We start from the raw sequence: 27,798 nt of genomic DNA on the forward strand, positions 1-27,798 counted from the left end.
ATTATTAATATTCAGACATGTTACATTTCTTCATCTTCCAGAGCACCATTAACATTACAGCTGCAAGCCCAGAAAGCTGCTGTCTGTTGAAAATAAGTCCTTCTCCCATCTTAGCCATGGAATACAGTTCTGGATATTTATCTCTTGCTTTGACAACAAACATGTTTTGGTGTTGGACAGGGAATAGATACCTGTATTTTTTGTTAATGTGGTTTCATGTATATTTAGATACCCATATCTATAGATATGGATAAATTTTACTTGGTGTAGAATGCAGCAGAAAGTTTGGTCTTTATTTACAATATTACACATATTTGTAATTTTTAAAATACAAGGATGCTGTCATTCTTCATTGCTGGTTCATATTTTAGATTATAGATGGATTTTCATTGATTTTATAATTTTTTTGTTCAGGTCATTACCAAGCTCAAGATTTTAACACCACTAGAAATCATAATGTCAAACACTGCTTGTGATGCAGGGAACACAACAAAATTGTTCAGTCTGATAACAGAACATTTCAAGGTAAGCTCTTAAATTTCATTCAATATTTTAGAGTCTTTATTGATCGCTTTTATACGATTGTTGATTTGAGAGCTTTCTACAACTTGTAAAACCCTGAATGCAATCAGATTTTGTGTGGTTTATGATTTTTGGGCCTAATTTTACCATGGTAAAGAATAATCTAAATGCAGTTCTAGCACTAGTAGATCTAATCTTGACAATTGCAGAGATAAGTATATTTTTGATTAAAGACCCAAGTTTCAAATTTATAGTATTGAAATAATTTTAATACTGAGCCTAGGAAGGACTCAGAGGTTAAAAGAAATCAAGCAGTTTCCTTTGCTCCTTTTTTGTTTTCTCTCAACCTGATAAATAGATGGGGCTATAGAAGAAAGAGCACTGCAGGGTGAAAGATCATGAGATAAATAGTGTATGTAATTTGTAAGTATCAAAGCCTCAGAAGTTTTAAAAAACTCTGTATTGAATACTGCTTTAAGTGCTCCCTTGTCTGTACTGCTGGTGGCCTCTTCACGAGTCCTTTTCTGCTTCCTGACCTCTCCTCTTTGTTTTGCGTATACCGCTTGCACATCCCACGCATTCCATTACATTAACCTGTGTATCTTTATTGCCATTTTACTGCTGAGAGCTTGATAATGATCCCTTGGGCTTAAACCTTGGCAAGAGAAAACTGTAGTTTCAATGTCAGCATTGATGCTGCCATGAAAATAACTTTCCATGACGTCATTAATTTTAACCAAATCCAAGTTCTTTGTCTTGTTCTTGAGAGCAAGAGCAATATCCAAGAAAAAGCCTATATTAATTTGCTCAAAACAGTAGTATGAGCCTATTTGTATGTACTTACTAGCAAAGAGAAGGAAAGATGAGTGGCAGTAGCGTGGCTTGCTTGTGCTGATAAGCTAGAATGAATACTTACACAGATTGCTAAACTAAACGATAGATTTTCTTGGAAACACATATCACTAGAAAAATAGAGAAGTCTGTCTGATGATAAAAATCTTTGTAACTTTTAAAACTATCTGCTTTTCCCCTCCATCTTCACAGAATGTGACTTTTACAACTGTGCAAAGAAAATATTTCAATGAAACTAAGGGTTTGGAATACGTAGAACAATTGTGTGCCTCTGAATTCAGCACCATTTTCATGGAGGTTCAGTCAAAGTATGTTGAAATAAGGAAAAAACACACGGTGTTCAGATAAGTTTTTAACACCTTTTTGCATACTTAGCACCCAAGTCTTGTGGGTTGGTGCAAAAGCTAGGGAACCAGAAGAGAGCTGGTCTTTTATTCTGCCCTCGGATGTTTCTGATACATCTAGAAACTTGCATAGAAAGCCCGTTACAGCCTCTTTTTTGTTTGTTTGTTTGTTTTTTCTGATTTTGTTTTTGTTTTCATAGCTTTCCACTTTCTTCTCTTTGTTTTCCTTGTACCAGCAATTTTAAGTAGTGGTCCTTGGTGACCTGGGTCTTGAAGTCATGTACTGAAATATGTATGTTTGAAGTACCAGGTATATAGTGTGGGGTGTCACGTGTACAAACAGTCAAACATGAATGTTTTATTTACATCCGTATATGTGCACTATTCATGGGTTAGTGCATACCTAAAACATACTGTGTTTTCAGTGCTATCAATCCCAGTAGTTGTCAAGCACAAGTGTGAATATAATCTCTGCAGTGCAGAGTTTGGTTTTGTGGTATTTCAGTAGCCCTGTTCAACATTCATTAAAGATTGTTTCTTTCCAAGGTATTACTGTCTTGCAGCTGCTGCAGCTTTGCTAAAATATGTAGAGTTTATTCAGAATTCGGTTTATGCTCCTAAATCGCTCAAGGTGCGTTTCCAGGGGAGTGAGAAAACAGCCATGATAGATACATCATCAGCACAAAATCTGGAATTAGTGATTAATAACAGAGATTCTCGGTAAGAATATTTAAGTTTACAAATTGCATTTTTTAAAGTTGTATTTTACCAAGTGTTCTTGATGTTTGTGTCAAAGAGCTGACCAATATATTTATTTCTGTATGACAGATCTTACACCATTCAGAGCTTACAGAAAATACTTGGACAGAGAAATACATTACAATTCAGCACAAAATTTCTAGCATAGGAATCCCACAAATGAATTGCAGAAAGATGACACGTAGTCATCTTTGAATCAGTGTAAACTTAAAATGATATTGATGCAAAATTTCACAGATCATGAAATGAAAGAGGTAACACGTCCATAAGAAGTAGCTTATGTTGGATTAAACTGCCTGGATTTTATTCATTTTACACAAGATAAACAGGCTTGAAACATTGTTTTGTTTTCCTTTACTTCTAAGGACTAGTGGCAAGTTGTTCTCCACAGTGAGAACAATGCCTGGAACACTTCTTTCACCAGGAGTTCCTTGCTTTCTAGGCAGAAGGGGAACTGCAAGAGTTACCTTCTCAAGACTGTTACACTTCTGGTTAGAACTGGCTGCCTGCCAAGTTCTGAGATCCACCTCTGCTCTTAAGTCCACTCATCACCGTGATATAAAAAGGAGAGCCTGGAGATTGCTCGCTCTCCAAGTATTACTTGTAAAAGCTTTCTGCTTAGAAGTATATCAGAATTATAAAATGGTTTGGGTATGAAGGGACCTTTAAAGATCTTCTAGTTCCAAGCTCCCTGCTCTGGGCAGGGGCACCTTTGACGAGATCAGCCACCCTTACCACTGTTCTTTTGTGTTTTGTCTTGCTTGGCTCTTGCTCTGTTTTTCTCCCTGGTTTTCTCTTGTGGGGATCACAGAGAACAAAGTTAGATCTGTTCTTTCAGAAGAGGGTGGTAACTATGGTTTCTTTCTGTTCATCTGCCATGCTTTGCCCTCAGTTTCTTCTTGTTTGCTCCATCACTTCATATGTAACTGCAGGAGCCAGCCTGTAGGATTGGCACCCTCAGAGTAGTGTTTCTCTGAAAGCTGCTCTAAGAGAGGAAGGAGGAGGACCTGAGCAGCAATAAACTGCTGCTTTTTTTTTTTTTTTTTTTTTTAGTATTTTTAGTATTATAGCTGCACAATTTTTTGCTGACCCAGTAGCAAGCCTGAATCAGACCAGACAGTGCTGTTTCCATGACCTAAATATTACCCCTAAAGCCTATTTTGATATCTTTTTATCAGATATTAACAGGTAAATGTTAATAGTACAGGCACACACCAGAAACACCTGAATCAGGTTCTTGTGGCAGTATCTGAAGGGGCTTATCTCTTTTCATTTACTGTACAGGAAATGAGCCCTCAGTTGCTTAAAGGTAAGCAGTGTGGATACTATCCCAAATGTAGAGTTCCCTTTAATTGTTGCTATGAATTGCAGCTCATGGTAAGTATGTCCTTAATAAAACTGGCTTTGAATTTTACCGTTTTTTTAATTCTCTTGACTATTGCTTTCTTCTTTTGGATCATGATATTTCAGGAGTTTCTGTACTGCCTAGCTATCTTTATGTTGTTTGGTGTCTGATTTCTTCCTATTCAAATTCTCCTTTCAATCACAGTGTTTATGTGGTCTTCTTTCAAGCCAGTAGTGTTGAAGGCTTCAGGTTTCTAAAACTGTTTGGTATGTACTAGATGTAAATATTATAGGCTGTTTATTTTAAACAGATACAATCAACCCTTAAGTGTGAAGCTCTGGGGTGTAACATGTAAAAGCCATGAACATGAGAATATTATTTACAGATCATTAGCATGTTGTCTCCTATAATGGCTGTAAGTCATTTCTTTCAAAAAATAAATCCAAAGCTTAATTCTTTCTTGAACTTGTAAGGATTTGAAGTAATTTTCAGAAATGTATTTTAACGGAAATGTTCAGATTAGTGTTTGATCTCAGACTCTTTAATTTGCCTCCTTCTGTTGGGTTTGTTTGGTTTTAATTAGCTCAACTGAGAAGAAAAATGTGAACTGCACCACTGCAGTAGGAATGGAATACTACCACAAAAGAATGAAGAAAATACTGAATACAAATGAATTTCTGTATTTAAGAAAATGATATAATGAGGGATAATATTGCATTAAATTGCCTGACTGCCTAAACTGCTGTAGTTCATATAATACACATGGCAAACAGGGAGGTGTTAAATATCCCAAAAGCATGTCTCAGATTTGTAGGGTACTCTTACCTGAAAATGTCCTTGACATTTACCATCTTTGTGAGTGTATTCTCCAATCCATTTTGTTTTCAAAGGAATGGTCACACACTTTTCGGTGTACTAAACTACACCAAAACTCCGGGTGGAAGTCGAAGACTTAGATCCAATATCCTGGAGCCACTAACAGACACTGAAACAATTAACACAAGACTGGACTGTGTTCAGGAATTCCTCCAGGATGAGGAGCTCTTTTTTGGTCTTCAAGCAGGTAGCAGTTTATTTTTTAATTCATAGTATTACATTTCTTTTTAAGCATTTATTTCTGATAGACGAAAGTATGCGGGGTGACAATATGTTTGAAAAGTTGGGTTTTATGATTGTCAGGTGACATAGTGGGCACTTAATTTTTGAAGTAATCTTTATTTGATAGTGATGTTTTTTTCTCAAGTATTTTGCAAAGAAAAGTTAATTTCTCTGCTTAAAGTGGGTAGAAGTCAGCAGGCCAATAGCTTTTTCAAAAAGTTTAACTCTTCATCTCTATGGCTACATACACACTATGTTGGAAGAATACAAGTACGTATAATGTATACATTAAAACCAAAGGCATCACTGCTGTAATACTTGTGTATGCATTGTTCTTTTGTCATTGCTCCGTAAAGCAGTGGCCTAGACAAATGTAAAATAAAGACTGTACCAGAGTATGAGTTAGTCCCCTTGAAGCTGGATCATGTAATCTTAATCATAGAAGAAATATGATTCAATCTAACAAAAGAATATTGCTGAATTGATATATGACCTCCAGTAAATAATATTTAGATACAGTAAATAATTGAGATAGCAGCTATTTTTAACCCAATTTTTAACTTGGTAAAGAATTTATGAAAATAGAACGAAAGAAAAAATTAACATAAATTAATCAGTGTAAAAAATTGATTTTACTATAATTATAGTTCATTTTCTGTTCTGTACTTTTGTTTTACAGTTATCTCAAAATTCCTGGATACAGAACAACTACTTTCAGTTTTGGTACAAATTCCAAAGCAGGATACAGTATGTTTTGAAATACACTTTAGATTACGAGTTATCTGGCTAAGATGTGCAATATATAAATGTGATATCTGTAAATATGTGTGATACGATAAGAAAAAGACTGTACCTTAAAACCACATGGAATAATTCTATTATAGATTGAGAGTAGATCATATTTTACAGCAGTAGAGGATTCTCATAGAAGAATATTAGAAAAATTTCTGTTTGCTTCAATATCACATTTATCTAAACTTATACAAATTGACTTCAATACTCTTTACTTTTTCATCATTCCCCACCTTTAGTCTTCATATGCATACATGCTGTTTGACAGTACTATGATGAGAGAGAGGAATGTCCTTTGCATCAGCCTAAGAGTAAAAAGTGTATAACAGAAATTTACTCTTATTTTTGGAGGTCGATAAACTTTTTGATAGCCTAAAGAAAATGAAACATCTTTCTTACTAGAAAATAAATAATTTCTTGATTTTCATGTAATACAGGTGAATAGAAATTAGTCTTTATTGCCTGAAAAAATATTTTGAGAAAGATTCTTAGGAAGCATTCTGACTTTTCTCAGCTCTGCATACAAAACAGATGAACTAAGTCAGTCATATAAACATACAGAGCCAGAAATGGAACTTACCTGTTAATTTCCAAGGCACAGATGCTCTGTGAACCAAGTGCAGCTTTTTCATGCAGGGGTTAATGAACAACCTCTGAACAACAATGAGCTGACAGAAACAATATACTCACTTGCATAGCATAAGCAGTACAAAATGAGGCAGAAGTTGCCCCTACACTGACTGTTCTCAAAAGCGGATAAGATGTATGTCTCAAGCACATAACAGAGAGATCTTTAGGTTATGAATAGTGTTTGGAAGTCATTTGTGCATCATGTTCTTGACCCATGCTTCTCTGTTAACGTTTGAATACAAGAGATAAGTAATGTATTGAAGAAACAATTACTCTTAAGTTTCCTCATGGTCCTGTTTTACAGATTGAAAGAGTACCTGGCTACATTAAATCATGTATCTAACTATTCTAGGATTCTGTGATCTCACAAGTCAAAAATGAAATGCAGATAAAAGCATTTATTCATAAAAGTGCAACTAGACAATAAAGCTATAAATGCTTAGAATAACATAGCTTAGTTGAAAGACAAGCAATACTTTTATCTGCTTGTGTTCAGGCTTCAGCAGGAAGGTGTTTTATTCCTTATCTGCATGACAGTGGCAGCCATGGGTTTGGTCTGTATGAGTGTTGTATACCTCCCGTGACATCCATTAGAGTGCATTCAGGAGCTTGGCTGACAGAGAAGGTTTCCATCACAGATCACCTTTGGGAAAATTACTGAATATACCTTCAGATCAGATTCCTTCGAACCTCTCTTTCCTCCTCAGTGTTTATAATGAATTTCCCATTTGAAGTCTTTTAGGAGCTTGAGAAAGGTTTAATCTCTACACCTTGAAAATCACAGTGTAACATTTTTAACCAAAATTAATTAAAGTAACTGGGACCGGTATTATTTAATATATTCATCAACGATTTAGATGAGGGAATTGAGTGTACTATCAGCAAGTTTGCTGATGACACTAAGCTGGGAGGAGTGGCTGACACGCCAGAAGGCTGTGCTGCCATCCAGCGAGACCTGGACAGGCTGGAGAGTTGGGCAGGGAATAACTTGATGAAATATAACAAGGGAAAGTGTACAGTCCTGCATCTGGGCAGGAACAACCCCAGGTTCCAGTATAGGTTGGGAAACGACCTGTTAGAGAGCAGTGTAGGGGAGAGGGACCTGGGGGTCCTAGTGGACGACAGGATGACCATGAGCCAACACTGTGCCCTTGTGGCTAAGAAGGCCAATGGCATCCTGGGGTGTATTAGAAGGGGGGTGGTTAGTAGGTCGAGAGAGGTCCTCCTTCCCCTCTACTCTGCCCTGGTGAGACCCCATCTGGAATATTGTGTCCAGTTCTGGGTCCCTCAGTTCAAGAAGGACAGGGAGCTGCTGGAGAGAGTCCAGCGAAGGGCAACAAAGATGATTAGGGGAGTGGAGCATCTCCCTTATGAGGAAAGACTGAGGGAGCTGGGTCTCTATAGTTTGGAGAAGAGGAGACTGAGGGGTGACCTTATAAGTGTCTATAAATATATAAAGGGGGAGTGTCACGAGGATGGAGCCAGGCTCTACTCAGTGGCAAACAATGATAGGACAAGTGGTAATGGGTACAAACTGGAACACAAGAGGTTCCACTTAAACTTGAGAAGAAACTTCTTCTCAGTGAGGGTGACGGAACACTGGAACAGGCTGCCCAGGGAGGTTGTGGAGTCTCCTTCCCTGGAGACATTCAAAACCCGCCTGGACACATTCCTGTGTAACACTATCTAGGTGTTCGTGCTCCGGCAGGGGGATTGGACTAGATGATCTTTCGAGGTCCCTTCCAATCTCTAGCATACTGTGAAAGTAAGGTTTCTCTTCCTTCAGTGTACCGCAGTGTGTTTGTTAGACTGGAGATCAGCTCCTGTTCCTAACTAGTTTGTAAACAAATGTTGGTGAAGACTCCATAAAGGACAGGCTTGCATTTTAGTCATTAATGAGTCTAAAAGAAGTAACATTATATGGAAGAGTTACTGACTATTGACTGTATTTGTTCATTTTCTCCCTTTGAGCCTGAAGTGCAGCATGTACAAAGATCCTCTTTTAACACCAGTTAGTTCCTGTAAGAACTATTCTAGCAAGGTGCACTCTGTGAATACCAGCTCTACACGTCTGACCGTGTCTGTCCTTTTGATGTCCAATTCCATCATGGGACTTAGACCCCACATGTATTTGCAGATCATGATTCTTCCATTCATACATGTAGCATTATTTAGTCTTGTCTTTTACAGAAAAATTACTTCATATAGAAGGTTAAGATAAGGCAAGGGATGCCCTCTACCACAGGAATAAAGAGTTATTATATACAAAGAAGAAAAGATTTCACACAGGGTCAACTCCTACATTTGTACTGAAAACGGACGTTAGGTTTTCTTCGGAACCAAACAGTGTGCTTATCTATGTTGGTTTCTTAGAATCCCTCACACAGTGTATACGTAGTACATATGCTATGCATTACACATGCTATGCTCTAATATCATCAGCAAAATTTTTTACTGTAAATATTAATGGGCATAGAAAACAAGTTAGAATGGCTATGTGGACAAAACATGGTTAAGTTAGTCATTAATGTAAGCAAAACTTTTAAACATTTATTGGATTTATTTTTAATTACAAGGGTAGATGTTTAAGGACATAAATATATTAACCAAGGATAAGTCAACCAAATTGGGTTATGTTGTATTTAACATCATTTCTGAAAAGGGCTATGCTGCTTAATTGTTGTGAATAATGTATTGTATTTGAAAGAGTTTATGAGCTTGTAGAGCTTACAGAGCTATGTAGGAGATTAGAAGTTTTCGTGGCTTGGTCAATCGTTACCAGTGCAGACAAATGAAAATATTAGCTACTGGTAGGCAAGCTATCACAATAGGCAATGTAAAATTTAGGTAAGCATTTTTTTACGCTGTTACACATCAAGTTGTCGAAGTGAGCTTATAAAGTATTGTGGCATTTTTTATTAAAAGTACAAAGGTGTTACAGTTAACAGTATGAGTTCTGCTAGTTCTTAAGTACTTCTTCAAACAGGCAGACATACAAACACCTCCAATATTTGTAAAATTTTTCAACAGGTTAAAACTGCTGAATCAAAAATAACTAATTTAATCTACCTGAAACATACCCTAGAACTTGTGGAGCCTCTAAAGGTAAGTTATGCCATTTTTTTTATAAAGCACAGACTGCTTCGTCCTTATTTTTATACAGTGCAGTTTGTTAAATTTCATAGACTATTTCAAGCTGGAAGGGACCAATAGGTATCATCAAGTCAAAAAAAAAAAAAAAGGTAAGTTTACTTCAATCTATCAGAACATGATCCTGTCAACACAGTCTGTTAATTCTTAAGATTATTGGAAATACGTATTTGAGTCTGATACTCTTTTAAGGACTGGATTCCTACCATTACCTGAATAATTGATTTTATAACAGACCTTTAACTGAAACTCCTGCTCAGATTATCCAACCACTGATGTAGCCTCAGTGAATCTGACAACTTTGTCCTTTGAAAGGGCTAAAAAACTCCCTAACTCTTCACGTCCATGTTTTACTCTTCAACAGGCTGCTTTAAGAAACTGTACCACACCGCTGCTAAAGGCTTATTACAGTTCTCTTGAAGATACAAGGTATTTATCAGGATACTTTAGCTAGTGTGTTAGAAGCTCTTATGTTAAGAATGTGTGTGAGAATTAAGATGTTGCATCGTTGCTTATCTGTAGTTACAGGTATAGCTCAGTTCTTTTGCCTAAAAGTTGATTTTAATTGTCAAAAAATCTGGTTTTCAACTAACAAAAAATACGGGGGGGGGGGGGAAGTGAACCAGAAAGTTAGTTGTGACACTTCAGTTGCTGATGTACTGAACTCTTTTAGAAATAATTCTGAGAAGACAAAAGTAGTGATTTCCCAGCATCCCCATAGCAATGCAAAAATCAAGAGTTGCCTGTATCTTTGAGAAATAATTTCTATCTCCCAAACATTTGAATGACATCTTTGGTCAGAGTTGGCTATAGTCATACTTCATTCTGAGGCAAAAGTAGACATGAAATTTAGTGGTTTGTTTTAACAGTGCATAACTTGCTTCAGTAATTCGTAATGCTCTTATTTGTAATTTTGGGATGCTATTACAAATAAAAATAGTAAAATATTATGTAGCTAATTAGCAATACAACTAATATTGCAGATTTGGAATTATACTTGAAAAGATTACAACTGTCATTAATGACGATACAAGGTACACAAAAGGATGTCTGAGCATGAGGACCCAGAAGTGCTATGCTGTTAAGCCTAACATCAATGAATTCCTCGACATAGCTCGTAGAACATACACAGAAATTGTTGATGACATAGCAGGTATTTCTAAACCAAGTTGTTTTTTATTTGAAGTTCAAAGTATATTGCACGTGGCATATAGAAGCCATATAATCCTATCTGTTGTAACCTTCTAATGTGTAAAAAATAGTTACTATAAACTGATTGGCATTGATAAGTAACCGAAGTACTTTTAAGATACATACAGAGATTCTCCTTTTTGTAGGTAAAAACTCAGTTTTATTTAATGAAGTTGAACAACTGTATTGTGGCTCCTATATTTAAGTCTGTTGATCCTTATTCTCTGAAAGTACAATAAAGTTAAAGTAATGTAACAGAGTTATTCCACCTAAAACATTCTGCATAAAGCAGATAAATCTTTAGTTTAGCTTATTGACTTAAAATATCAGAATTCTGTGTTCTTTATATTTTAAGCAGTCTTGATCTATGAACTGCTTTTTAGCCAAGCTACTAAGAGTTGGAAAACACAAATGAAAGGAATTTTACCATCATGTCTGTTACTGTGCTTTAGTAATCTTCCTGTTAATCAGTCAAAAGAGAAAGAAAAACCCCAGCCTTCTGGAATGGATCTCCATTTTTAGTATAAGATGTTGATTTCTAGCTAGAGGACCATCTTCTTCATTTACTATGTAATTGGAAACTTAAAAGAGCATCAGAAACTTTAGCATCTGTCATATGTTCTGAGCTTCCTTTCTAGTCTTATATTCTACATAGTACACAGTGAAAAGTACAGAGGCTATTGTTTTTCATTTCCTAAACCTTCCAGTATTTGGTAGCTGCTGGGAATCCAGCATGTGTGAAAGTCTTCCGTGTGCCTGTTTTCCCTGTAGCCCACACGCTTGCAGAAGGGACTCTTTTCTCTTTTCCTTGTTACTGGATTAAACTCTTAAGTGACTAAGACTGAAATACTGATGTTGTCTGCCTGGAGTTCTGTAAGCCTTTGATTCAGTCCTCTACAACATCCTTGCTGCTAATTTGGAGAGAGATGGGTTTGACAGATAGACTAAGGAATGAGAGGTAGATATGAGATGGATAAGGAATTGGCTGAATGGCCACATCCAGTGAGCGACAGCTCAATGTCCAAGTGGAAACCCTCAAGTGGTGTCCCTCAAGGGTCCATACTGAGACAAATACAATTTACCATCTTCATCAGTGACATGGACATGGATTGAATGCACGCTCAGCAAGTTTGTGGACAATACCAAGCTGAGTGGTGCAATTGATTGGTGGGAGGGAGCAGATGCCTTCCACAGGGACCATGAGAGGCTTGAGGGTGGGCCTATAAGAATCTCTTAAAGTCCAGCAAGTTGAAATGCAAGGCCCTGCACCTAGGTCAGGACAGTCCCCAGTATCAGTATGGGCTGGGTAATGAATGGATTGCAGGGAAGGATGTTGGGATACTGGTGGACACAAAATTGGACATGAGCTGGCAATGTGTGCTTACAGCTCAGAGAGCATATTGTGTCCTGGCCTACATAAACAAGAAGCGTGACCAGCAAGTTGAGGAGAGAGATTCTCCCCCTCTCTTCTGCTCGGGTCAGACCCCAGTGGAGTACTGTATCCAGCTCTAGGTTTTCCAGCACAAGAACAACAAGGACCTGTTGGAGTGGGTCCAGTGTAGGCTACAAAACTCATCAGAGGGCTGCAACACCTCTCCTTTGAAGAAAGGCTGAGAGACTAGGCACTATTCAGCCTGGAAAAGAGAGGGCTTCAAGGAGACCTTCGATATGTAAACAATATGGGGCTTTTCAGTATGGGGCTTTTCAGAGGGAAGGAGAAAGACCTTTTTTTTTTTTTTTTTTTTTACCAGGGTCTATGCTAAAAGGACAAGGGCAGTGGTTTTAAACTGAAAGAGGATATGTTTAAGCTGAACATAAGAATTTTTTTATAATGTGTGATGAGATGCTGAAACAGTTTTTTTACAGAAGTTCTGAATGCCCCATCACTGGAAGTGTTGAGGGTCAGGTTGGATGGGGCTTAGAGCAACCTGATCTAGTGAAAGATGTCCCTGCCCATGGGAGAGGAGCTGGACTAAATTCTTTAAAGATGCCTTCCAGTCCAAACCATTCTGTGATTCTATATACAGAATGTCCTCAATTGCTAGTCTACATTTGGAGTGGTTGGAATATGAGAGTGGGTAAGCTTAGAGCCTTGAGCAGCAGGGAAAGACCACTAAGGAACTCCATCCTTTCTTCTTGCAGGAGTACTACACCATTACCATCTTTGAAGTATTCAGAATTCCCATCATTTAACACTACATGTTCTTCTATCATCTAACAGTTTCCCCACATATGGTATCTTCTCAGCTAGGAACAAGATGGATTTAAGGGGGGGATCACAAATGTAAAGCACACCCCTCAGTCTGGGGGAAGAAGATTGCTTAGAATCATGAACTGGTTAAAAACTGAGAGTTTCTGAGTTCATCACTCTCATCACTCATCATCTCTCGTCTCTCACTATCGATGAGGCAGTGACACTAGGTGCTTGGGCAAACTTTCCTTGCCATCGTTAGGCCCATGTGGGAGTCGGTCGGATGCATGACCTGCCTTTAAAAGCCCCATGAATTTATCTGATTCTCCACTGGATTTTTTTTTTTTTTCTCAATAGCTTTATGCAGCCACATCTGTTACATTAATAAGTTACTTCAGTAACTCCCTGGAGACCTGCCTCTAAGGCCTTTTGTCATGTTGCTTACCTGATACATGCAGCACCTATAAATCTCATTAACAGTATGTGTCTTTGTACCAAAGCAAACACGTATATGTGTGCATGCACAAGTCTCTGTGTAATTTGGGTCCACTCTGTATTTATGGTATATAGGTATGATCACACAGCTTGCAGAAAAGTACAACCTGCCAATGAAAACAAGTTTCAGCTCTGCTCGTGGGTTTTTTATCCAGATGAATATTGATTGTTCAGCATTACCCAATGGCCAACTTCCTTCAGAATTTACAAAGGTATCTGTACTAGATATGTTTTTGCATAATATGTTTGTATACTTAGTATATAAAAAATGTAGAATACATTATTAAAGGACACGTTAAATGGTAATTTAAGCAACAATTAAAATAATTTCAGTAAAGATATCTAGAAGTAAATGAAGGTGTAATGGGTATGTTTTTATAACTGCCCTATTTCTAATTAATATAGTGAGAAATGTGCAATCACATGCAGTTATGTTGTATGTGAAGATAAAGTTATATATCTTGCTGATAACTGCTTCTCTTACATGGATTTTCCATAAAAATGTGTATGGAAAAAATGAAACCAGGCATTGTTTCTCCTGCTCCACCCATCCTTCCCCCCCCCCGATTGCTCCCAGTTTACATTTTAGAAACTATTTTTTGTTTCTGATAATATGGCCAGCTCTTACTGTTGGTTTGTATTTTCTGTAGATCACCAAAATGAAAAACACATATAGCTTCACTTCAGCAGATTTAATAAAGATGAATGAAAGATGTCAGGAGTCCCTGAGAGAAATATATCACATGACCTACTTGTAAGACCATTTAATATTTGTTAATTCCATGGGATTTGTCCAATTAACAGCTACTTACACACTTTCTTAAAGCTGGATTTCTGTTCAGTTGTGGCCACTTGCAGAAATAATCCAAAGTGACACTTAGGACATGTACTTCCTGAACCCCCCCCCCCCAAAAAAAACCCAACCAAACCACAAAGTGTGTATTGTATTAAGTGTGATTACAGACATATTGGCACTTTTTAATAAGGGTGGCCATCATATATATTAATTTTTTTATGGGTGACTTATCTATGCAAAATGACACAATGAATGCATTAGGTTTGTAATGCAGAATCCTTGCGTTTGCAGGAGAACTGTCTGTTTCTGTATTTTGCCCTTGCTGCTGTCATGTTGCTCTGCTGTCTGTTCCAGGAGATTCACTAAGCATAACATTGCATGTCAGTTTTATGGAAATTCTTTCTAGAAACCATATGGGGGTTTTATTAACATGAAGGCCTAAGGGACTTAGAATTGCATTTGATGTGTTAATAAAATATACTTGTTTCCATAGCTGTATTTTTAGTTCATTCCCTTTGTGAAGCTTTCCTATGAGCTGTTGCTATTTGAGTCTTGGGTCTGATGGGAGAATTTAATCTGAGATGATGATATAAAATCTTAATTTGCTTCAAAGAAATGTATACATTTGCTTGCATCTAGCAGAAATGATTGCATTTTATGAGTAACCACCTATCCTAATGTATGTAGTATGAACATTTTTAACTTGCTTTATTTCTGTAAGTTGTATGAAGTGACAGTGTACTGTGGAACAACTAAATTGCTGTCTTATTTCAGAATAGTATGTAAGCTACTGAGCGAGATCTATGAACACATTCATTGCCTATACAAGCTGTCTGACATTGTGTCCATGCTGGATATGCTGCTTTCATTTGCCCATGCCTGCACCCTTTCTGATTATGGTAAGTTTCTTCTTTGATTCTGTCATGGGCCAGGTAAAGTCCCTCCTGCTGGAGCATATCCAGGCTGTTTTGTCTGGTTTTCCAATTGCTAAGTCCACAATTTCATTTTCTAGGTCTCAGTAGACTTCATATGAGTGTCTCTGGCCAATCCTTGCCAGTTTTGTGCTGATGTTCTTTCCATTCACTGAAATTGCATTCTGCCATTTAGATCCTGTAAGCCTTCACAGCCAGTCTTTTTCAGAAGTCTTTTCAGTTTAAGCATATTCTATTGAAAAGTACAAAGCCCGTGAACATTCTGAGTTTACACTTCTGTTCTGAAAGGACACAAGATAATATAAGCAGATCAACACTAAGTAGCATAAAACAAAATATGTGGCTACCTTTGTTTATCTGCTTCAATTTCTGTAGCACATCTAGATGTTTTTGGAAATAGACTCTTGTAAGGAATCCAGGATCACATGCTTACTGTCATATTGTTTCTCCCGCTTCTCTTGCCCAGTTCTGCAATGTACAAATGATCACGTTGTCTTCAATTAGTGCTGAGCTGGAATACCTACCTCCAGTACAATACGGTGTAGATACTTAATCAGGTCTAGAAGCCCTTTCAGGAGATGTATTAGCCCATCATTACTGGTGCTGCTATGTAATTCTCAGTTCACGAGCAGGATCAGTTTACTTCGCAGTTTGGACTGTGAATCTTCATGTGCTGGTCATTCCAGTCATAACATATGAATTGATATGTAACTGAACTGAGCATTACCTGATGTGATGGAAGCATTACAGTCTTTCCCACCAGATGAATCAGAGCACAAGTCTTCTTCAGCAGTAATAACAAGACCAAAGCCACTTAGCTTCTCCCATAAATCTACACCTGCAGTTTCCACAGCCAGGCATGAATGTGCATCCACTAAAAGAAACGTACTGTCATATGTAGCTTTCAGTCCCCTTTACCAGTTGACTCTCTCTTGTAAATCATTAAGTGACTAAAACCTACACCAGGTAATTAGAGTTCCCCAGTGTTTAAAGCTGAGAAACTGTTTTAGCACTTCTCTCTTGAAGTCTGCTCCATTTAAGCGGACTGCCAAATTTAGCAACACTTTGTTAGCCAGGGGTGCTGCCATTGAGGTGGACAAAGAGAACATACGGAACAGGTTCAGAGAAGAACTGTATTCTGACAGAAATGCATACAGATAGTATCAAGTGGATCTTTGTAGGCATAGTGCGTACCCAGATAATCACAGAATCCCAAGGGTTGGAAGGGACCTTAAATGATCAATGCAATAACATAGAACAGAAATAGAAGGAATGCTACTTCCTCTTTTCTTGTGCTTGTGTAACAAGGTACATAAGTAGTAGTAACAGGGTCGATGACCCCTGTACTTGATGTGCTCATAGCAGTATAAAAATAAATTAATAAGGATATATTAGTTATGAAACTGGCTTTCAGGTTTTCTGTTTTAATTACTTTTCAAGTTTTGCTCTTTGTAGTTTATTACTGGAGTCTAACCATACTTACTGCAGAACACAAACACAATGTTAATTTAGAAATGAAGTGTTATGGGATTCTTTCTGTAGTAACAAGTCATGAAGATTTGCATGACAGTCAGAATCTGTACCTGAAAGTGGCTGGTAATTCTTCCCAAGTGCTGCATGTCAGTCTTGCTCTCTACAGGAAAGTGAAAATCAGGGAACAGAGTCTGAGTTTGGCTTTTGCTCTGCAAGAATGACTTTTTGTCAGAACTCACTAGCTTAAAAATGTGAAGCTTTCCATACCAACTCTGCAGTGTCCTGTATCCTTTTTCTGCTTTAGTTCGTCCAGAATTTACGGATACTTTAGCGATCAAGCAGGGATGGCATCCCATTCTTGAAAAGATAGCTGTGGAAAAACCTGTGCCTAACAATACATATCTGACAGAGGGTAACAATTTTGTCATTATTACGGGACCAAATATGAGTGGAAAATCAACATACCTAAAACAGATTGCACTTTGTCAAATTATGGCACAGATTGGTGAGTAATAATGTTCTGTGTTACTAATCTTCTGCAGACAGTTGTTTTCCACTTAAAAATATTTCTGAAGTTGAATGATTTGGCTCCTAGAATAAGATTCTGTCTAAATGGTGCCAGGTGTTTTTTAGTCTGTTTGTCAGACTTTGTCAAGTCTGTCAGCTCTTGTGTTGCTGACAGAAGCCACTGCAAGGTTTTGGGTCTGCCACTGGCCCTGTTTGTGTATCTGGAAGCCTCCCCAGTCTGTTCTTAGGAGAGGTACAGTTGTGTGCTTCAGCCCTTTGGAGCGCCTTAACCCAGTCTAGCACCTTATATTAGACTGATAGCAAGTGTCCTTGAAGTATGCTCATCAAGCTACATATGCGTTGGTAATCCAAAAGGAACATGAGAAATTCCTGAGTACAGGGATGAGTCTCAGTTATACTCCTCATGTTTTTTACCTTAAAGATGGAGGTAACCACCTGTTCCACAGCAGGCTGGTAGCATGGAAGAAACACCTTAATAGGCTGACGCTGTCCCTATTAGGATGAAATTACTTAGAAGTGGTGAATAAAATTTGTCCACCATGTGTTTGTGGGTGCAGTCCCCAACAACTGCAAGTTCCAGATTGTCATGTCACACTGATATGAGAAAACTCATATTTTACTTGTTTTATAGGTTCTTATGTCCCAGCAGAGTATTGTTCCTTTCGAATAGCAGAGCAGATATTTACCAGAATAGGTATGGATGATGATATAGAAACAAATGCCTCAACGTTCATGAAGGAAATGAAAGAGGTATTAAACATGGCTAAGTCAGGGTCCAAGGCCCATTTTTACTGTTAGGCTAGTAAGCATTGTACTAGTATAATTCCACTGAAAGAATGTACTTTTAAAAGTAGTCAGAAATTCAGCTGTCGTCTGTTACTTAATGATAAACCACAGAAACCCAGGCATATCTTAAATAACAAGATATGCCAATACAAGTAAAAATCAGTGCTCTGTTGGACAGTAGTTTTGACATTTTATTGTTCCTTGGACCTTAAATGAGCCTAAGCTCCCTCAGTTCCCTTTCCCAAAATGATACAGTTTTGAGGGAAAGTGATATATATTCAATGGACAAGAGGAGGAATGCTGCAAGAGGAGTCTTTGCTTGGTTAGAATTGGCAGCTGTTGGAAAGCTGTGAAAAGGCTCTGACATGATTTTTAAGAATTTCTATATTAAGTTTCATCTGAATAAGGCAGAGTATTCCTTGAGTATCCCTCTGGGCATCCCTCTGAGCAGCACTGTTCCTAATGGGGGTTCTTAAAAAATGGATTTGTAGGGATAGTAACATGTGAAATATTTTTTTAGATAACATACATCATACAAAATGCTAATGACAAATCACTCATCATAATTGACGAACTTGGCAGAGGTACCAGTGCTGAAGAAGGAATTGGCATTTGTTACGCTGCCTGTGAATATCTGTTGAATTTAAAGGTAATTCTGTTTTGGAAAAGAAACAAAACCAAAAAAAACCCCCTTCTAATTATTTTATCATACATGCAAGTTTGCATTTCTGTCTAGAAAGGGAACAACCTGGTCCCTTTAGTTTTGCTTCGTACAGCTTCGAATGCTCGAATGTTGAACCTTTTTAATCGGCTGTTACCTTTCCAAAGTACAGTGGCGGTTCCACACAGCAATCACACAGGCTGGAGGCTTGTTTAGAAAACAGGAAGATGGTGTTAGATGGGTTGAAAGTTTCACCTCTGTCATGAGTTAGGTGATCGTCTATTTTTTCTGATTTACTGTAATTTATTCCAGAATCATTTCCAACAGAAATTTTCTTTCTTGTTTCCTTATTTAGGCATTTACATTATTTGCTACACATTTCCTGGAACTGTGTCATATAGATGCTTTATATCCCAATGTGGAAAATTACCATTTTGAAGTGCAACATGTGAGAAGTAGTGCTGGAAATAAGGAGAAAATTGCTTACACTTACACACTCTCTAAAGGGTATACAGAGGAAAAGAACTATGGTAATGGATTCTACTATGACTTTAACTTAGTAAACCTCATATAGGACATTATTTCAGTTAATAGGCATCTAACAGTGTTTTTCTGCTGACAGATTCCTCCTGAGTTAGTATCTCTCTCAGAGTTACAGTTGCAGATCTGTAATATGTTCCTAATGCTTATGTGTTTTAACTGTGCAGTGAGATGTTAGTTTTGGGGTAGTATGAAGAACTTGGATGAAATTTTCCTTTCCTGTGGTGGGGGGATTGGAATTAGATGATCTTTAACATCCCTTCCAACCCAAACCGTTCTGTGATTCTATAAAAAAAAAAAATTTTAATAATGTGAGTAGCTACTTGATTCATCTCTGAATGAGATGAGCCAAACTTGGCACACAGTGCTCGAGGTGATGATGGAAGTGAGTGAAAGTTCTGGCGAGACTTACAGCTGTGAATGCTGAGGTTTATGTAAAACTCTCTGATGTGTCTGCCATATGTAATGATATATCATTTAAATAGCAGCTTGGGCTTTTTCGGTTAGCAAAAAGGCATAGAGTTTCTTTTAAAAATGGCAGGAATTATACAGTGTGTCAGCCAAAGGCTGATTTTGAGAGGTTCCACTAAAGCATTGGTGTTCTCAGGAAAGGCTGGGGGGTTGGAACTGGATGATCTTGAGGTCCTTTCCAACCCTAGCTATTCTATGATTCTGTTCTATGATTCAGAATGAGTCAAATTTAAGACTGCACAGATTGGCCAATAATGGGTCAATAAAGAAATGAGTGAGTGACAGTAAGGCATAGCTACATTTTTAAGGAGTTACAGAACTCTGTAGATTTCCAAATACTAGATTCTGAAGTTTGATTTAGGTGACATTTAATCAGCAGAAAATTAGCTACACATGACTTTTGCAGATTAGTGGTAACTGAGGCCTAGGAATTATCCCAGTCAGGCTTCCATTGACTGGACTTAGAATGTTTCTTTATCAGAATTTCAGAATAAGCTTCCTTCCCTTTTGCTGCACAAGCTCAGTTTCAGATGCTGCAACAGCCCTTACTTGAGCAAAGTTTAATTCTAAGAAAGAGGGCAGGTTCCCTTTTTCATTTTTAACCCTACAGTGTGAGAGCCTCCAAGGAAGCACAGCTTTCTGAGAACAGCCAGGGCCACAGGCAGAGGGCAAAAAAGTGTGTTAGTGCAGGGACAAAAACATACATCTCTTCCTTTCCGTATCCACTAGATATGTGGGTTAAAGGGAGAGTGCATTTAGCACAACCACAGCATTTTCTGGCCTGCCCAATTAAAAGAATTGAACAGAGAAGCTGCTAGCACCAGCGTGCCATTTTTCAGCTTTAACCCCTCATGTGCCTCATCCTGCACAGTTACAGTGCTGCCAGCAGTAACTTCTTGTAGAAGCCTATCTCAGAGGTAACACAGGAAACAGTTTGTTTGTAACTCTTAAAACTGTACTGCTTATTAAAACCAATACAAGACACAAATAGAAAATGTATATAAAAATAATTTTAATAAAAATTAAAATTTCTCCCTTCAAAAAATAGGTCAAGTTAATTCTGGCAGACATAGTGTGGAAGGTAGGGAAAAATTACATCAAAACCCCTGATTTGTCTTTTTATATATTTAGGATTAAAAGCTGCAGAAGTTTCCTCCCTACCATCATCTATCATTGTGGATGCAAAGGAAATGACAAATCACATTGCAAAACAAATCCTGGTATGTAATAGAAAATTGTAAGGGAGTAATTCAGTTTTCATAAAACTCAGAGACATTGTCTGTTCCTGGAAGGACATGGGAGAAGCACTGCCCCTGGTTTTAGCAAAGTAGATGTCGGTAAAATCTGTGTTTCTGAACCAGTTATAAAACACTACACTGAAGGTTGCTGTTAGGTGACAGCCCAAAGCAGTCCTTAGGGTGAAGGAGTTTAGGATGGAGCGTTGGTGTACAAGTCAAGAATCAGGAGGTGCGAAGGAGGCTGAAAAATAGCTAATATTAGCATTGTAATAGCAGAAGAGAATTGATTTCCTGTTTTACCGCATGGTGTGTTTTTGAGAACAGCACAGGCAGAAGAGCACTCCTGAGATGATGAGACAGAGAGCTGTGTACCATTTAGCAATGAGATTGGTTCAGACTGCCAGAAATTCTCAATTGGATCCAGACAGTTTGCGGATATATTTGAAAGGCTTGAAGAAGAAGTATGAAGCCAGTTGTCCTGCACCTGGACAGAGTGATGAGCAACAGTAATGCATTGCACAGGATGTTGCTCTAATTGTTCTGACTGCAAGGTGATTCTGGTTTTCCCCATAGCATTAGAAAACACTGCTTTCCACATATTTTTCATTTCTTAATGCTTAGTCTGAATTATATTCACTACTCAAAGACCATATGCTTCATGTTTTTTTTCCACAAAACACACCTGAAGTAAAAGCATTTACTAGAGATGAGGAGCACAGTTCTTTTTGATAATGGACTGCATCCCCTTTGTTATTTTCTAGAGACAAATAAGTTGTATAATGTTTAGTATTTTCTTCCAATGTATCTGCTATTACGGTTCTTACATCTGATAATAAAGATCTTGCCTAAGGAAAAGCAGTCTTTGAAACAGGTGGTCCACTTGTCTTGCACAAGCACACTCTGTTTGCACTGTTGAACATGCATCCATAAATCTGCATAAATGTGTGCATATAGAGAATTTACTGTGCATTTATCTGTTAAATAGGTAATACAGAACAGCACAATGTGTAATTTATAACAACAAATGTATTTTATATGTATAGCATCCATTTCCTTTTAAGGTATCTATCTTTGTAAACATACCAGCGCAACAGAATAACATTTGTAACGGGCACACTGTGTTTTTTTACTGAAGAAGGTTTTTTTATTGATTTAAGCTACTAACCACAGTTCACCTCTCTTCAGGCCGGCGTTGCCAAGTCTCTCTCATCACCTCCATCAGTAAGTACTGTATTTGTTGTGTACTCCAGTGAGGACTGTGGCAGAAGGAAGTCTTCTGTGTTCAGGTTTCTTAACAAGAAGAACCAGATGGGAAGTGACACGCATTTCAGACATTGACTGGGCAGGGTGCACGTGTCCCTGTTGGGGTCAGCCGCTGCAGCACCAGGAAGAACAGTTCTGGGGGTGTGCCTGGAAGCCTGGCATAGTTTGACCCCGTCAGAACTGTCCCCTCTTCTGCGCACCCTTGTTTCAGAGCCTTGGGCTTGCTTCCAGCCTGTCAGGACTCTGTGTTTACCTGCTCTGCGCACTGCTCTCTCGAAACAGATGCTCAAGAAGGAGTTTGGTTTTGGTGTGTTTTCTCACTGGCATCTGTATGCCAAGGAGCAGGACCAGAACACAAAAAAGATGGATGCTTTCCATCATTATTTTAACTTATTTTAACATTAAACTTTAACTTATTTTAACATTACCTGTAAATGGTCCTTGGTAGGCAAATGGGCTTGAATTTGAGGGTCTTTGGTAGCATTGTCCATAGCTCCATGGAGGGGCGGGGAAAGAAAAGTACCTTCAAGGGGTTCTGCTGCAGATGTCTCGTGATGCTCAGTAGGTATGGGGCCCATGGTGCTCTGAGGTGCCTGTCCCAGCATGGGAACAGAGAGGGGACATTGCGGAGCAGAGCCTGATGAAGAGCCATGCCACCATCCTCTGCAGCCTGCGGGACAGGACTGGGGGTGCTGTCCCCTCATCTTTCTGGCCTTCTCTTCGGGGTGCGTGTGCCTGTGTGAATGCAGTTACTGAAGTGATGAGCTGCTGCTGGGGGCAGCTTTCCTTGGGTTTGGGATAAAGGAGGGAGGGGAAAAAAGGAAGGAGGGAAAGAATGAGCGAAGGAGCCATTTATGGCCATTTCTATCCCATTTTTGCCCATTTCTTACCAGCTTAAGTCATTTTTTTGGCTATTTCTAACCCATTTTGAACCTTTTTTTTTCCCCATTTCTAACCCAATGTTGCCCACTTCTAACCCATTTATGCCCATTTGTCCCTAGTTTAAGCCATTTTTGACCATTTCTAACCCATTTTTGGCCACTTCTAACCCAATTTATGCCATTTTTAGCCATTTGTAGCTCTTTTATGTCCAATTCTAACCTGTTTTAAGCCATTTTGGCCATTTCTAAACCATTTTTCTTCATTTCTAACCAAGTTTTTGCCCATTTCTTACCCATCTGGAGCCATTTTTTCTGTTTCTAAGCCATTTTCCCCCATTTCTAACCTATTTTAAGCCTTTCTTTCTATTTCTAAACGGTTTGTGGCCATTTCTATCCCATTTTTGCCCATTTCTTACCAGTTTAAGCCATTCTTGGTTTATCCCCGCCCCTCTCCCGGTCTGTTTCACCACGGCTTCCCCCCCCACGGTCGCCATTGACTGGAGCGCCCGTCCATCACTCTTAGATCCGTCTATTTTCCGTTCTGTTATGCCACCGCCCCCCACAGCCGCCATTGGCTTAAGCACTCGTCAATCACCCTCATCCCCGCCCCTTTACCGGTGTGCTTTGCCACCGCCCCCCACGGTCGCCATTGGCGAGAGAGCCCGTCAGTCACTCTTAGTCCCGCCTTCATCCGGGTTCTTTTCACACAGCCCCCCCACAGCGCTCATTGGCTAGATTGCCCGTCAGTCACTTTTAGTCCCGCCTTCATCCGGGTTCTTTTCAAACCGCCCCCCCCACAGCGCTGATTGGCTAGAGCGCCCGTCAGTCACTCTTAGACCCGCCTTCATCCGGGTTCTTTTCCCGCCGCCCCCCCACAGCGCCCATTGGCTAGAGCGCCCGTCAGTCACTCTTAGTCCCGCCTTTATCCGGGTATTTTTCCCGCCGCCCCCCCACAGCGCTGATTGGCTAGAGCGCCCGTCAGTCACTCTTAGACCCGCCTACCTTCCGCTTTATTTTCCCACCGCCCCCCCCCACAGCGCTGATTGGCTAGAGCGCCCGTCAGTCACTCTTAGTCCCGCCTTCATCCGGGTTCTTTTCCCGCCGCCCCCCCACAGCGCCCATTGGCTAGAGCGCCCGTCAGTCACTCTTAGTCCCGCCTTCATCCGGGTATTTTTCACGCCGCCCCCCCACAGCGCCCATTGGCTAGAGCGCCCGTCAGTCACTCTTAGTCCCGCCTTCATCCGGGTATTTTTCACGCCGCCCCCCCACAGCGCCCATTGGCTAGAGAGCCCGTCAGTCACTCTTAGACCCGCCTAGGTTCCGCTTTATTTTCCCACCGCCCCCCCACAGCGCTCATTGGCTAGAGCGCCCGTCAGTCACTCTTAGTCCCGCCTTCATCCGGGTATTTTTCACGCCGCCCCCCCCCACAGCGCCCATTGGCTAGAGAGCCCGTCAGTCACTCTTAGACCCGCCTAGCTTTCGCTTTATTTTCCCACCTCCCCCGCACAGCGCTCATTGGCTAGAGCGCCCGTCAGTCACTCTTAGTCCCGCCTTCATCCGGGTATTTTTCCCGCCGCTCCCCCACAGCGCTGATTGGCTAGAGCGCCCGTCAGTCACTCTTAGTTCCGCCTTCATCCGGGTTCTTTTGAAAACGCCCCCCCACAGCGCTCATTGGCTAGAGCACCCGTCAGTCACTCTTATTCCCGCCTTCATCCGGGTATTTTTCACGCCGCCCCCCCACAGCTCTCATTGGCTAGAGCGCCCGTCAGTCACTCTTAGTCCCGCCTTCATCCGGGTTCTTTTCCCGCCGCCCCCCCACAGCGCCCATTGGCTAGAGCGCCCGTCAGTCACTCTTAGTCCCGCCTTCATCCGGGTATTTTTCACGCCGCCCCCCCCCACAGCGCCCATTGGCTAGGGAGCCCGTCAGTCACTCTTAGTCCCGCCTTCATCCGGGTGTTTTTCCCGCCGCCCCCCCATGAGCTCATTGGCTAGAGCGCCCGTCAGTCACTCTTAGACCCGCCTAGCTTCCGCTTTATTTTCCCACCGCCCCCCCACAGCGCTGATTGGCTAGAGCGCCCGTCAGTCACTCTTATTCCCGCCTTCATCCGGGTTCTTTTCCCGCCGCCCCCCCACAGCGCTCATTGGCTAGAGCGCCCGTCAGTCACTCTTAGTCCCGCCTTCATCCGGGTATTTTTCCCGCCGCCCCCCCACAGCGCTGATTGGCTAGAGCGCCCGTCAGTCACTCTTAGTCCCGCCTTCAATCGGGTATTTTCCCCGCCGCCCCCCCACAGCGCTGATTGGCTAGAGTTCCCGTCAGTCACTCTTAGTCCCGCCTTCATCCGGGTATTTTTCAAGCCGCCCCCCCACAGCGCTGATTGGCTAGAGCGCCCGTCAGTCACTCTTAGTCCCGCCTTCATCCGGGTATTTTTCAAGCCGCCCCCCCCCCCCCCCCCCACAGCGCTGATTGGCTAGAGTTCCCGTCAGTCACTCTTAGTCCCGCCTAGCTTCCGCTTTATTTTTCCACCGCCCCCCCACAGCGCTCATTGGCTAGAGCGCCCGTCAGTCACTCTTACTCCCGCCTTCATCCGGGTATTTTTCCCGCCGCCCCCCCACAGCGCCCATTGGCTAGAGCGCCCGTCAGTCACTCTTAGTCCCGCCTTCATCCGGGTATTTTTCCCGCCGCCCCCCCACAGCGCTCATTGGCTAGAGCGCCCGTCAGTCACTCTTAGTCCCGCGTTCATCCGGGTATTTTTCACGCCGCCCCCCCCACAGCGCCCATTGGCTACAGCGCCCGTCAGTCACTCTTAGTCCCGCATTCATCCGGGTTCTTTTTAAGCCGCCCCCCCCCACAGCGCTCATTGGCTAGAGCGCCCGTCAGTCACGCTTAGTCCCGCCTAGCCGCCCATCGCCCACCGCCCCCCCACAGCGCTCACTGTGATTGGTTCCTTGGCCAATGGCGCCCGCGGGTTGCCTGAAATCGGTTCTCCTTGCCGCTCTGCGGCTCCTCCCCTGCAGTACCGAGTTTCGACCACAGGATGGCAGCAGCTAGCGTTGCACTGAGCCACCTCTTTGCGCCCCCCCCAAGGTCCATTAACTGCACTACCTCCTCTTGGGCACGTGATGGCAGCAGCGAGCCGTGTCCTGCGCCACGCCATTCCCCCCCCCCCCCCCCGCAGTACCGAGGTTTGGACACGTGGTGGCAGCACACGCGGACTTTTCGGTACCACTTTCTTTCTTCTAGGCGTCCCGTACCTAAACGGGCAAAAATGGGTTAGAAAAGGAAAACAAAACGGTTTAAAACGTTACAAATGTCCAAAGAAAGTATGGAAATGGCCCAAAATGGATTAAAACAATTAAGAAGTGGGTAAAAACCGTTTAGAAATGGGAAAAAATGGCTTAAAACGGGTTAGAAGTGGGCAAATAAGGGACAGAAATGGCCATAAATTGTTCAGAAACAGCCAAAAAAAAAAAAGCTTCAAACGGGTTACAAATGGGAAAGATGGGTTAGAAATATCCAAAAATGGCTTAAAACTGGTAATAAATGGGCCAAAAATGGGATAGAATTGGCCATAAATTGTTCAGAAATAGACGAAAATGGCTTAAAATAGGTTAGAAATGGGGGAAATGGCTTAGAAACAGAAAAAAAAATGGCTTCAAACGGATAAGAAATGGGCAAAAATGTGCTTCAAGTGCCAAAAATTGGGTTAGAAATGAAGAAAAAAAAGTTTAGAAATGGCCAAAATGGCTTAAAACAGATTAGAACTGGACATAAAGGGGTTACAAACGGCTAAAATTAGCATGAATCGGGTTGCAAGTGGCCAAAAATGGGTTAGAAATGGTCAAAAATGGCTTAAAACTGGGAACAAATGGGCAAAAATGGGTTAGAAAAAGAAAAAAGTGGGTTAAACTGAGTTAGAAATGGGCCAAAAAGAGGTGGAAATTAGAAAAAAAGGCTTTAAATGGGATAGAAGTGGACAAAATCAGGTCAGAAGCGGCAAAAAGAGTTTAGAAATAGCAAATAAAAGCTTACAACGGTTTAGAAGTGGGCATAAATGCGCTAGAAATAGCCAAAGGGGTAAAAAATGCCTTACAATTTGGCAAAAAAATGGGTTGGAAATGGCCAAAAGCAGTTTAGAAATACAAAAAAAAAAAAAAAAAAACAAAACCCAAAAACACATTAAAATAGGCTAAAAAAGGGAAAAATGTGTAAAAAAAAAAAAAAAAAAAAAAGCCAAAATGGCTTAAAATGGGTTAGAAATTACCAAAAATGGCTTAAACTAGGTTAGAAATGGTCAAAAAATGGTTAGAAATGGCCAAAATTGGGTTAGAAATTGGCCAAATGGGCCAAATTAGAAATGGGGAAAAAAGCTTTTAAATGGGTTAGAAATAGCCAAAAAATAGCTTAAACTGGTAAGAAATAGGCAAAAATGGGACAGAAATGGCCATAAATGGCTCCTTCTTTCCCTCCTTCCTTCAATCCTTCCTTTTTCCTTCCCTTCTTCCTTTCTTTCCCTCCCTTCCTCCAGGAGAGTGAACACAAGAGCAGAGGTTCTGAGGCGATCTAATGCAAGAGAAGGTAAGGGTACAATTGAATGCGGGGAAGAGAACAGAAGGGAAGAGAATCTAAGAGATTACTAGAGAAGAGCATCTAGGGGAAAAGAATAACAGGGAACATAAGAGATCTAACAGAATTTAACATCGTAAGATTAGAGAATTGAAGAGCATCTAAGAAGACAATACAGGGGAGAGAATATCACGGAATAGAAGAGAATCTAAGACTAGAAGAGTAGAGAAGAGAACCTAAGAGAAGCCAAGAGAGAAAAACTGAAGAGCATACAGGAAAAGGGAAGAGAAATTTAG

The 27,798-nt window shown here is 40.4% G+C and overlaps 2 protein-coding genes across 6 annotated transcripts in view; one reads left to right on the plus strand and one right to left on the minus strand.

Annotated features, from left to right (window-relative positions):
• Positions 1 to 21,499, plus strand: part of MSH4 (mutS homolog 4) — a 29,249-nt gene extending 7,750 nt beyond the window's left edge. For 3 of the 5 annotated variants that reach the window (XM_061469795.1, XM_061469798.1, XM_061469800.1), the window contains 17 exons: positions 415 to 525; positions 1,567 to 1,682; positions 2,265 to 2,438; positions 4,713 to 4,885; positions 5,600 to 5,667; positions 9,373 to 9,447; positions 9,857 to 9,921; positions 10,476 to 10,645; positions 13,445 to 13,581; positions 14,020 to 14,123; positions 14,940 to 15,064; positions 16,875 to 17,075; positions 17,730 to 17,848; positions 18,405 to 18,533; positions 18,901 to 19,075; positions 20,688 to 20,776; positions 21,119 to 21,499. In XM_061469795.1, coding sequence (XP_061325779.1) covers positions 415 to 525; positions 1,567 to 1,682; positions 2,265 to 2,438; positions 4,713 to 4,885; positions 5,600 to 5,667; positions 9,373 to 9,447; positions 9,857 to 9,921; positions 10,476 to 10,645; positions 13,445 to 13,581; positions 14,020 to 14,123; positions 14,940 to 15,064; positions 16,875 to 17,075; positions 17,730 to 17,848; positions 18,405 to 18,533; positions 18,901 to 19,075; positions 20,688 to 20,776; positions 21,119 to 21,304 — 2,217 coding nt within the window. In that variant the 3' untranslated portion in view covers positions 21,305 to 21,499. The remainder of the gene's footprint in view (positions 1 to 414; positions 526 to 1,566; positions 1,683 to 2,264; positions 2,439 to 4,712; positions 4,886 to 5,599; positions 5,668 to 9,372; positions 9,448 to 9,856; positions 9,922 to 10,475; positions 10,646 to 13,444; positions 13,582 to 14,019; positions 14,124 to 14,939; positions 15,065 to 16,874; positions 17,076 to 17,729; positions 17,849 to 18,404; positions 18,534 to 18,900; positions 19,076 to 20,687; positions 20,777 to 21,118) is intronic. The other 2 variants (XM_061469796.1, XM_061469797.1) reach the window with 2 other exon arrangements.
• The window catches only part of SLC44A5 (solute carrier family 44 member 5), a 175,720-nt gene that overhangs the window by 134,837 nt on the left and 13,085 nt on the right, over positions 1 to 27,798 (minus strand). The window lies entirely within an intron of this gene.

The sequence above is a fragment of the Pezoporus flaviventris genome, unplaced genomic scaffold (assembly GCF_033815535.1).
Source record: "Pezoporus flaviventris isolate CSIRO_AGI_PZ_B2104156 unplaced genomic scaffold, CSIRO_AGI_Pfla_v1 ptg000059l, whole genome shotgun sequence".
NCBI classification, from domain to species: domain Eukaryota; kingdom Metazoa; phylum Chordata; class Aves; order Psittaciformes; family Psittacidae; genus Pezoporus; species Pezoporus flaviventris.